Source organism: Rhizopus delemar, genomic scaffold (assembly GCF_000149305.1).
Source record: "Rhizopus delemar RA 99-880 supercont3.16 genomic scaffold, whole genome shotgun sequence".
In the NCBI taxonomy this organism is placed as follows: Eukaryota; Fungi; Mucoromycota; class Mucoromycetes; order Mucorales; family Rhizopodaceae; genus Rhizopus; species Rhizopus delemar.
The window spans coordinates 673,231-685,342 of record NW_027137842.1 but is presented as its reverse complement, the minus strand read 5'-3'; the positions used below and the strand labels follow the sequence as shown (position 1 = coordinate 685,342).

General features: G+C 33.7%; 4 protein-coding genes across 4 annotated transcripts; 3 read left to right on the top strand and 1 right to left on the bottom strand.

The window, feature by feature from the left end:
• Window positions 1-768: 768 nt before the first annotated feature.
• On the top strand, window positions 769-1,783 carry RO3G_15537 (uncharacterized protein; the record flags this gene model as incomplete). Its single annotated transcript, XM_067670121.1, has 5 exons — window positions 769-863; window positions 917-1,174; window positions 1,225-1,446; window positions 1,506-1,600; window positions 1,662-1,783. 5 exons carry the CDS (start codon window positions 769-771, stop codon window positions 1,781-1,783), a joined length of 792 nt encoding a protein of 263 aa, XP_067526222.1.
• Window positions 1,784-2,431: 648 nt separating this feature from the next.
• RO3G_15536 (uncharacterized protein) lies at window positions 2,432-8,006 on the top strand (the record flags this gene model as incomplete). Its single annotated transcript, XM_067670120.1, has 16 exons — window positions 2,432-2,548; window positions 2,598-3,062; window positions 3,124-3,486; window positions 3,539-3,760; window positions 3,816-4,044; window positions 4,096-4,231; window positions 4,423-4,745; window positions 4,796-5,165; window positions 5,219-5,501; window positions 5,551-6,132; window positions 6,181-6,529; window positions 6,674-6,751; window positions 6,805-6,921; window positions 6,973-7,310; window positions 7,365-7,739; window positions 7,788-8,006. 16 exons carry the CDS (start codon window positions 2,432-2,434, stop codon window positions 8,004-8,006), a joined length of 4,566 nt encoding a protein of 1,521 aa, XP_067526221.1.
• Window positions 8,007-10,705: 2,699 nt separating this feature from the next.
• On the top strand, window positions 10,706-11,692 carry RO3G_15535 (uncharacterized protein; the record flags this gene model as incomplete). Its single annotated transcript, XM_067670119.1, has 5 exons — window positions 10,706-10,807; window positions 10,916-10,949; window positions 11,005-11,130; window positions 11,176-11,406; window positions 11,541-11,692. 5 exons carry the CDS (start codon window positions 10,706-10,708, stop codon window positions 11,690-11,692), a joined length of 645 nt encoding a protein of 214 aa, XP_067526220.1.
• Window positions 11,693-11,791: 99 nt separating this feature from the next.
• Window positions 11,792-12,109, bottom strand: RO3G_15534 (uncharacterized protein; the record flags this gene model as incomplete). Its single annotated transcript, XM_067670118.1, has 2 exons — window positions 11,792-11,962; window positions 12,011-12,109. 2 exons carry the CDS (start codon window positions 12,107-12,109, stop codon window positions 11,792-11,794), a joined length of 270 nt encoding a protein of 89 aa, XP_067526219.1.
• Window positions 12,110-12,112: the final 3 nt, after the last annotated feature.

Genomic DNA, 12,112 nt, shown 5'->3' with positions numbered 1-12,112 from the left:
TGGCCTTCAGAAAATTATTTATTCTTCCACTCAGACCCAAAAAGAACGTTGTAAATAAGACGAAATAGAATTGATTAGAATGTAATTTATTTTCTATTTCTATGAGCCTCTTTGTTCCAAAAACGCAACAGTTTTTTCTGAGTACATGAAAACTTGATAGATGAACTTGTATAATGTTACTGAAGTCTTAAAAGGTTTCATATTTGAAGCAAAATATTGCTTTAATATAATGAGTTTTAGCAAAACAACGATTTCAAATCAAGCAATTTAGCCTAAACTTGCATATCCTGTATACAGCATATGTATTATCACTTCATGAATACTATTTCTGGTACTGCACTGGATGTCTGGAGGAGGTATTAAGGGATTTTCATATATGGAATGGAAGGGCTGATATATTCATTCAGTCTTAGAGTAAGAGGTAAACTAACATAAAAGGTCCAGTGGCTTAGCTGGACAAAATGTACACAAATTAAAATGAAATTGTATGTGATAAGCTCATCCATTGCTAACAAAGCCACAAAATACGTCTAGATTTAACTTTTATTTGATGAAGCATATAAGAGTAAAAGTATCAAATGAAGGATAAAATTAAAAAAAAAAATCGGGGACGTAGATCCACAACCAAAGATTTCCTGATGTTGCTTTGTGCGAGTTTGAAATCCAGCTCGATCCCAATAGAAAAAAATTTCTAGAACGTTGTTCTTTTCCCTTTCTTTCTTCCAGAACAAAAGAAAAAGGAAGAGTAAGAAATTTAAAGCGTTAAACATGGCTATTATTAAGAAACAAAAGAACTATAGAAAGAAAAAGTTAGATAGTGAGGAAGAGCCTATAGAATCAACTGAAACAAAAGACGATATTAGGTACGTCATACTTTACTATTTCTTTATGGATGAACTGATCCCCATCAATGTAGTGTGACTATAGAAGAATTCCATGAAATTCGTAAATTACGTCGTAAACAAGGCGGTATAGATACAGAAAAGCTATTGAAAGGCGTCGAAAAAAAGATAAAAAAGAAAAAACCAGAAGGATGGAACACACCTATAGGAGGATTAGTGAATCCTGATGCTTATAAAGCTAAGCTAGAAGAAGAAGAAGCCAATAAAACCAAAAAATTAAAGCTTGATTCATTCACAACACAAACCAATAAACTTGATGTTGATAAGCACATGTAAGTTTAAAGAGATCATGAATAGGATGAGACATCTAACTTTTCAAAAGGATGGAATACATTGAAAGTGAAATGAGGAAAAGGAAAGGATATAAACCTCAAGAAGAAATAGAAGAAGAATATAAAGACAAGGGATTTGTAGATATTTATGAAGAATTGTATCGTCTTCCTGATCAACTTAAAGGAGAGAAAAAGGAATCTGAAAATGAAGGAAATGTTCAACTTTCTTCTCAAATGCTAACCGCTATTCCTGAAGTTGACCTTGGCATCGAGTAAATATATACATCTTTTTGTTATTTAGAAGGATACTGACGCTTAAGCCTACTTATAGTACCCGTCTGCAAAATATTGAAGAGACAGAAAAAGCAAAGCGCAAATTGTTTGATGAAACACAAAGGCAAGAACAGGAAAAGAAAGACGAAGAACGTAAGCTTAATCTAGATGTGACAAGAAAGAAAACATTTTGCTCATTTATAGATTATTTTAGCTTTTGTACCAGCCAACTTTGAAAAGCAAATTCATCATGAGTTTAAGCCTAGATTGAATCAAAGATTAGTAGCTACTGATGAACAAGTTGCTGCCAGATTTAAAAAAAGAATGAGAAAATGATTTAATACGAAATTGGAAGATGGAGCTCTCTTTGTATTCTATGCATTGATTTAATAAACACTTTTGTGTCCAAATCATTTGAAAGATTAGAAGTTTTCTAAATGTATGGATGTTACCTTTGAGGCATTGTGGATATTTTCTTAGATTTCTTTCAAGTCAAATGGAATTAAAAGGAGGATTATCTTTAAAGCACGGATAATTTAATCCTGCTAAAGAACCTGAACAGGCTACTAAAATAGAGTTTATGTGCTTATTTAAAGATTTTTCAAAGACAGTAATAAAGCTCCGCAAACGCGCTTTTCTTTTTTTTTTTTTGTGAAATGCCTTGAAAATGATTTTCACTTCTTTCTTTTTTGTTTATTTCTTTCTTAAATTTTATATGAAAAATATATTCTATACAAATGGAATCATTAAGAACAGTTATTTCTCGCTTATTTGCTGATTTACAAGATATAAATACAACAGTAAAGCTAAATTGTATACGGTACATATTAGATAATAATCCATCTTTATAGGACAGACAAAGTATTATCATAGATGGGACATTTTATGGGTAAAAATAATAGTTTACTGTTATTCTTATATAATTCAACACATTATGGTAGAAATCCTACTAAAAAAAGACGACTTAACCTGCTTCATCCAAAAATGACTGATAATAAATACGATCATGAATTGATTCAGTTACCTTTATCGTCCAACTTGATTGATTATGATGCATTAACTAATGACTTTATTAAAACATGCCAAATGGGAAATAACGTTGTAAGCATATGCTATTAATATATACAACAATAATAACTTGTTTGTGTAGGCAGAGCAATTAAAAGTGATTATGATTAAATATAGAGAACCACCACTGACACCAGAAAAGACATACCGTTTGATTACATTCTTGCATCATACATTAAAAGAAATACCCATTACAGCTAATGCTGGTGGCTTTCCCTTGGGCTCAGTTATCGAAGATTTGTCGCTGACATTATCCTTAAAACCCAATACACAATCTTATTCGATTTGGATCATTACAATACAATTCATGCTTTCTTGTTTGAAAAGTACACCACAGAATCATATTACAACACCTGTTATTTTGAGTGTAATTAAACAAGTATTACTGGAAATGATACGATTACCTGAAAAGGAGATGAGTCCTATTGAACAAAAGTGCTTTTCGGTTGGAAAGGAGTTGCTGGATTTATTTTTTATACGTAAAGAGGATGGACTTGTACAAAGCGTTGGTTATGGTATTATTTCATATTATGATGTGATATACTCTGTAAGTTATATAGAAAAATAATAATAGTATTACTTTTTTATTTATTCCAAAAAAAAAAAAGTTCCCTGAATTGTATGGCCATTTTCTTACTACAGTACAATCATCAACTACTACTACAGCATCAGCAGCATCCACATCAACTACAAATCAACCATCTGTCACCAATAGTAATATATGGTTAATGACACTCACATATATGACCATTTCTATATTACAAGACCATAAACTATTAGAACGTATACCAACCTTAATGGCAATCAACATCATTAAACATGTCTTAAAAGAAATCAACACTTTACCACCCAATTTGACTACAACTCAAGTAGATTGTATCAATAAAGGCAAAGAACTAATCAATCTTTTATTGTTGGGTTCATCTGGTGATGGGGCTGGTGTTGTATCTCACTATGATATTATCCTAGCAGTAAGTAATCATCCTAGATTGTATATGACAATAGAGTTAATGCAGACTGTAGTTGCCAGATGTGTATGGTCATTTCTTAGGAGGCACATTTCCACAAAGCATTCATTGGACAATGGAAAAATTTATTAACGAACTTGGTAAAAGGCGCCGTCACTTGGCCTTTTTGATGATGCCACCGGATGCTTCTTGGCCACTGATTTCACAAATGAGCCGACGTCACGAATACAATGATTTGACAACAAGGACAAGCTATCACATGTTTGAAGGCGATTTGGTAACCATAGTAATCATTGTTACAAAGAGTACTACTAACTAATAACTTGACATAGATTGAATTTGTGAAGGAGGGGAATTCAACAAACACCGAAACTCATTTTCGAGACATGTTGTATCAACGTGCCTCAATGGATGAATTTAGACAGTTGGCCATGTCTTTGACACAGACTGGTTTGGATACAACCCAGATCAGAAAGGCAATGGTATCTAAAATAAGAGATGTCATTCGTTGTATTCAGCAACATAGTAAAAAGGGTAAACGGGAAGACAGAGATGAAAAAGGTAAGCAATGTTATCAAGGAGACAACAAGAGAAATCAACAGTGTTTAATAGCATTCGAGCCTTTTAATCCTTCATTAACGACAACTATAAGAGGAGAGGATATAAAGATGATGATACCTGATAATATTCATCTTTGGGAGCTCATGACAGAAACGGCAGACCAATTATATAGTTTTGTTTCAGGAGAGTAAGTCTTTATGATATATACTATATCTAGAATACTCAAGATAAAGTAGCTTCTTTTCATATGAAGATATCCTTCACGATTTTTATGATTTAGTTTACAAGCCAGATGGAGTACCTTATTCTTCAAATGCAAAGAATCACATTATGAAAGATAATGGACTTGTTTGGTTACTGCTACAGCTTTTTTGTAAGGTGTTCATCTACTTGTCTACTCTTTTTGTTGCCTAACTATGTTAAAGATATAGAAAAGGTGTCAACCAATGTTATCCAAAAGGACTTTGAACAAGACGAAAGACTGTTTGACAAGTTGGTCAAGTTGTATAATGATGAGCAAACGGAATCCAAGGATGCATTCACTTTACGTGATCTATCACTTCAATGTGCGATCAATCATCAAAAGGCACATATTAAGGATGTAACCAATATCAAGCAACGACATCCTTTGATAGCTGCTTCTTTACAGTATGCTGGTTTATGTTATCAGATTCAAGCTTATTTCAATAACCACTATCATAGTATGTGACATGTAGTATTGTATTGTGTATTTTACCCATTTTCTTTGCAGGCAATGTACCAACCAATTCCACTTTGTTTAGCAATCTTGATCTTCAAGAAATGACCAAGATTGCTATGGAAAGTCAATTGAGACAAGATGTGGTTCCTTATACACTTTATGTTTATCTCGTACCTACAAAAGCAGACATCGATACACTTGGACATTCTTCAACAACCTATATTAAAGGTGGGACACTGGACTATAGATTGCTGGATTTGTTATGTGTCAATGCAAAGCACAGACTACTTCAAGTGATTTATAAAATGATGTTGGATAGTGAGCTTGGACCAAGATACCAATCTCCTGCTTCACCTGTTGCTTGTGTACCTCCTAATGTCTTGGATGTTGTCTATAAATTATTATACAGTGCTCCCTGCTCGTATGTACACTCTATATTATTTTGTCGTAAGTACTTGTTAACTATTTCTATAGGGCAGAGCTGATGGTAAAGGAAATATTTGATAAACTAAGGAGATGTGACAAGATGATCAAGATGAAACGTACAGGAGAAAGTGAGCCATCACCAACTCAACTGCCAGATCAAACCATGCGTTGGTTACAAACCATATTACAGCTCATGAATTATCGATTTATTCGCTTCTTAAAGTACTCTCCTTTGTCTTCTGGTCTATTGCATTATATTCGGTATTCCATTTCGTTTTTGGACAACAGACAATGCTATCGATCCCTCGAATCATTTACAGTCAACGTCATTGTAAGTACAACATGTATCATAGAGCTGTGATGTACTTACTTTATAGTAGAACATGCAAATGGACGTAAAGCTGCTTCGTTCTCTGGATGATCCACTTCGAGAAAAGGCCATCTGGTTTGGTGAATCAGAAATGTTGGCTCGTTTAACCGTTGGCACAATCAGTCGACTGATCAAGACCAGAGGACAAGCTGACATCAAAACAGAACAAATCCATCGTGTGCTCTCCAGTCTTTATGATTTCCCTCTCGAGTGGTCTCCTGCAGCCTTGGCTCATTTCCCTCCTGTGGTTCGCAGTTTTTATGAAAATGTCAATGCCGAGCCACGTGCTGGTGTGACGGCAGCCAAAGTACAGCAGACGATGTCAACTCATAAGAGCCTGACGACCTATTTACTTCAAGGAGGGTCTGCAGAGTCTGAAGCGCTTTCGTTTTTAGCAACACAAGAGAACCATTCCTGTTTGTTCTGTATTCTTTGGGTGATTGCGGTCAGTCGGAATACGGTGGATTGTTTCCATATGCCCTCGGTGCGAAAGATGCTTTTGATGATACCACCCTCAAAAATGGCGACACATGTAATTGATTTGGTTGATTTTATTCTTAGCGTTGAATACCCAGCCAATAGTCAAGCCCTTGTAAGTTTAAAAACATAGTTTTTACTTTTGTACTCAACTTTACAACAGCTGTTCACTCTCTTGGATGGATTTATTTGGAAACATCAATGGATCAACTTCAATCATGTCTTGTTTGCTTTGACCAAGGGCAGTGGCACACCTGAACGTACCAAAAAGGCAATGATTCTTTTACAATACCTCTTGCTGGAATCACGCGAGATTGCTCAACGCGTACATCACTGGGAATCGCTCGGAATCAGCTGTCGACCCTGGACAGAGGCTGACTATCAAGAAAAACTCATGCGCTATCTTCAAAAGTTCCCTGAATATGACGAATTTGAGGCTTTTGCAATGCAAGGATTTGAAACCACCATAGAGTTGCAGCCACCACTTCAAATCAAGTTACCCATCTATTTTGGTAATGTAATCAGTGATCTGATTGTGACCCTGGAAAATGTACTGATGAGACTGTTGGAGTATGGCCAAGCTGAAATATTAGTCAGTGTGTTGGACAGATATGGATCGCTGTTTAGATATCATCAATCACCCTTGTCATTTGTAGCCAATTTCTTTTTGTATTATCATGCTTCACCTACCTTGACCAATCCTTCTGTTCGTAAACGTATATTGAGATTGATAGGTAAGAGCGAGGGATATAGACACAAGAGAAGGGAGAGCTGATGTTCGTTTTAGATTTTGATCAATATACCATCGCACCCGAAGCCGTGAATTATGCGAAAAATGAACAAGATGATGGAAGTGCATTTGATGCTGGCTATTTTGAACGAATTATTTATAAATTGGCTAAAAGTAAGAGTGATAAAATGATGAAGACAATGATGACTAAAGACTTGCGTATAGGCTTGAATCCTCAAACATGTGCACCAAGAAGTAAATCTAGTTTACCGGAACGTCATTTCCGTGAAATCGGTAGTCCAGCTGTAGAAGGTATCATAGTTGCAACACTCGAGATCATGTTGACTACAACACCTCCGGCCACCATTGTAAAATACCTTTTGGACTTGGCCCTCCTACGAGAATCTCATCATGTGGGAGTCTCTGCCTTGACTATGCACGCGATTGGTTTACTGATACCTTTATTACCTCAACAAGAATTCATTCATCCTATATTTAAAGAATTGAATCATTTAATTATGACCAACCCTTACCTATCTGCTGTATCGGAACCATGTCGTTTGGTAAACAGGAGAAATTAGAAATATTTGTTTTTGCTTCTTACAGTTTTGTTATAGATACGTTGTGGTATACCAAAGAGTGTGAATGGAAAATATACCATGAATCAGTCCCTGCCTGATTTAACAACCACGCCTATCCTCAAAGATTCAATGAATGCGCGCGTTGGGAAAGCTATGATTTTTCCCTACATATTTAACGATTATACATTTAATCTCCACAATTACAGCACCAATGCGCCCAATAGTTTCTTGACGCTCTTTCACAGCATTGTTCATTATTCAAGTTTAGACATCTTTGGTATATTTTTAGAATATTTTCAAACTTTGCGTCACTCGGGCAAGTTATTGACAGATGTACAATTACTTTATGTTTGTTTCTTGATTGGCCCTGCTTTGCATCGTATTGAAAAATTAGATAGTAGTGAGGCCGAGGTAAGTGGATGCAATCTTAATATTGTTAAAACTTACACTCCGATCTAGTTTTTGATTGAATTGATGCACATTGTGAAGCAAGTAACTTCACTGATGGACATGAAGGACGGTTGGACAACACAAGCATTAGAACAATCCTTTGATTTTTTGTATCATATCCGAACAAGGTTTGTAAAGACCAATGAATTAGCTGCACAAATTAGAGAAATCATTCGATCGATGAATCCACCTATTTCTCAAAGACTACTAAGACTTGTCATGCTTTAAATAAAAACACCTTTTCTCCTACATTCGTATCCGAAAAAATTTAGACATACTGCTATCTTAAAGAATACTTTGCGATCTAATTTAACAAAATGATAGAGCATTATAGCAAGTCTTGTATTTATATTTTTTATATGCTATAACTTCTTTATATCTTTTGAGATAATGATTGTCCTTTTAAAACAAGATAATCCGTGCGTAACTATTATGTACCCCTTATGATCTTACCATTTATATCATGCAAGCCTCCCTCATATATGAACATTTTTTGTATTAGAAAAATGAATTGACGACTGCACAAATGTATTGCAAAATATAAAGATGTCGTTAAAAGTAGTAAAGCTTTTTTTTTTTCTCTCTTTCTTTTTTTGCTTATAGTTCACTTCCATCAATGCAATCAGTGGAATGTTTTCAAAGTATGTTCTGGATCATGTAAATCTTTACAAATCAACAGTGTACTCTAATGTTCCACCAATTTACATGAAGGCTTTCAGGTCCTTATTTACCGCTGTTTATGCAATAATTCATTCCCAAGCACATTTAGGGATATAAAATGCCGCAATATGCAAAGAGAATTGCATTGGATGTCTTATAATATAATCGGTAATAAAATTAATTAATTTCTTTATTTAACAGCTTTGACTAAAGCTATCGCTATCACTCTCTTTCTATCTATATAGAGGATTTGCTTTTTTTTTTTTCCTATAGTATACACTATTTACAAGTTGTTCCTGATATTTTAATCAGCGAATCATGCAGCATAAATCGGGGCCTGTATTGAAGACTAATGGTATTTTACGACTTGTAAAAAAAAAAAGGACGCATAAGCCCTGATTTGTGATATAGAAACAAATCATTTGTTTAAATCCAGCTTGAATTGGCAAATAAGCTATAAAAGCAGAAAAATAAATAGGCACGAACATATATTGGTAATGAAACAGACATAGATCATAATATATGGTTCATAAAAGGTCTTGTTTTTTTTTTTTGAAAAGAAAATATATAACAGGTCAAATACGTTGCTCATTGATCACCTTTCTTTTGATTTTTTGATGGTTGTAAAGGCAGGTTTTGTGTGATATAATCTAAGTCATTGATTTAAAGTCTAGTATGAAAACTGAAAACATTTTATATAAACTATAATTTTACAAGGCTCACCTAAAAAACCTCAATTCTTTCTTACAGGCTTCTTTTTTTTATTAAAAGTAGACAACCTTGTATGATATACTGTATTCAACCTTTAGTTTTTGCTTTGCATAAACCATCATTAAATAGCTTTGCTTTGCTATATAAAGAGAATTAAAGCTTATTGAAATCATTCACTTTTATCATAAAAGCCTTTTTAGTGCAAAGCGTACTTTTAAGTCTCATTAGTTTTTATCATATCAACAAAAGAAAATCAAGCATATCTACTACCTAAATTGCATGATATACCATTTGTTTGGCTTCACAAAAAATATTATAAACCTTTCAACTCATTTCATTATAAAGCCAACCATTTTTAAACTATTCTATCATAACAATAACATTGATTGAAGAATGATAGAAAACTCTAAAAGTTGAGGCTTTGATAGATGTTATTTGTAAAGAATAGTTTTTTCCTCATTCTTATAATACATATTTGATTAAAATCATCGTCTTATTTTTATTGATTATATAATAAAATAAGTATAAGCAGAATTAAAACTTAGGTTATAGCCAATTATCAGAAATATTAATGTTTTGCTACTTCCGATTTTTATAAACCAACTCATCTTTGTTGTTCTTTTCTCGCTTGGCAAATATAAAAAGCCACATATTTACATTTATTACTTGAAATTTCAAATCATATATGAAGAATTAAATACTGAAGTCTACGATTGGCCTACCTTTGTTTTTTTTTTTGTTTTCCCTTTTACTGAACGGACACTTTGTTATCCTAAGACGAACCCACTCAGTTGCTATAATTTTAATTTTCTACCCTTTTTTTTTTTTTTTTTTTTTTTTTTTTTTTGTCTTTTGGGAATAAATAATTAATAGTTTAAAAACTATGGTCAAGAAATTGTGATGGTAGTACTTTTAAAATAAGAAAAATCTAGAATGTACCATAAAAATCAACACACAGCAAGATATTCTCAAATATAAACATTTTTCATGAATGCTTTTTTTCACATAGCTTGACTTTTGAATCTAAAAATTTAATTTATCCCAAGCTTGATGAATGATTCATACAAAAAAAAAGCTTACTCTAAGAAAGAGCTGCATGAATATTCAAATTTTAGTGTTACCACATTTTGTTGTTCATTATTTGAAATCTTATCAATTGATTTGCTATCCGGATGGACGTTATGTCTAAGTAAGAAACGGATACAAACCACAGTTTAGTAGAGATGATGGTGACATAATTTTTTTCTGTTGTTCAAATCGTGTCTATTCCGTCTTATGTTTTTATCCATATTCCATTTATTGGGCAATGCCACAGGATGATGGCTCGTCTTCATGAACTCTATTAGCTTCGTTTTCTTGCCCCCTCCGTTTATCCTCTTGCTTTACTTCAAAGGGGGTTTTTGTCGTGTTATTCAAGGGGAAGATCAAGTGGGATATCCAAATTTAGAATTTTGGGCTTTTGAAAAGGGGGGATCAAAAAAAAGACTGACCTCCAAAAAAAAAAAAAAAAAAAAAAAAAAAAAAAAAAAAAAAAAAAAACTTTTTGTACATCAAGCATGTCAAGTCAATATTTAAAGCGTTCGCGTGTCGATTTTGAAAATCAAGATTATTCATCGCAAGAAGTTAAAGTACAACAAACGATCAATTGGGATGACGAGGTAAATAACGATGATTAGATACAATTAAACAAAGTTAAAGTATAAAAGGAAATAGAACGTAAAGTAAAGGATTTATGTCGATATGTCTTGGCTTGTGAATATAAAAAGATATCAATAAGAAGAGACAACATCAACAAATTGAGTAAAAAAAAAAAAAAATACATGTTGTTTTTATTCTTGACCAACTGTCCTATTAGTTTCGCCTGACAACAAGCGAATATTCAATCTTCTCCTTCAACGAGCTAATCAACGATTAAGAAACGTATTTGGTTTTGAACTTCAAGAAGCAACACTTAAAGATAAAAGCGGAGTGCAGCAACAAGGTAAAGGACACATGTAAATAGCAAGCTCTTATTCATATCTTAAAGACCTTCAAGCTCAAACACAGTCAACGCAGGCAGAATCCTCAACACAAGCACAAACACAGAAACAAACGACAGCAGGCAACGTATCCGGTGTTTATTTCTTGAGAAATGTGATGAAGGAACATTATATTCTTCCAGAGATTGTGAAGCGACCTAAAGAAGAATACGTACAAACGGGTGTACTGTATGTTATACTCGCTTTGCTTTTTGTAAATGAATATGAGATGGACAGTTGTAAGTAGAGGGATATGTAGTTTATGATTGTGATGTACTTATGTTACAAGCTGAATTATATGAACATCTGGATCGACTTAAAATAACTAAATATAATACATTGGGAGAAAGGGAAAAGCTGATAGATGGTCTAGTAAAATATCAATATTTGAAAAAGACAAAATTAGACGATCAAGAAGGAGAAGAGATTGAATATAGATTTCAGTGGGGTGCAAGAGCCTATGCTGAATTGCCTTGTCAAAATATGGTTGAGTTTATTTCGAATGTGAGTATCATATGTGGATAGACATGAAAGCTCATCTTTTTGAGAATAGTTTTATAATTTAGAAGAAAATGAAAAGGCAGAATTTCAAAATAGACTTTATCAAGCAGGAGGATATACAGTTCAAAAATAAACCCTTAATTCATCTGCTTCTTGTTTCATGTCTTCTTCTGTACGGGGTGGTCTTCCTTCATTATCTACTCCCTTACTCTTATCTAATTCTTCATAAACATCGTCGTTGTTTGCCCAATCTCCTTTTTTACGAGGAATAAGATGCATATGAACATGAGGCACCTAGGGACATGTAAGAAGGGTAGCTTGTGGTTCGTTTTTGAAGATTACCGTTTGTCCTGCTTGAGGACCATCTTGGATAGTCATCGTCAGTGAAGTGCCTTGATAGTGTTTCTCTACAGCACGACCAATTTTTTGTGCAGACAACATGAA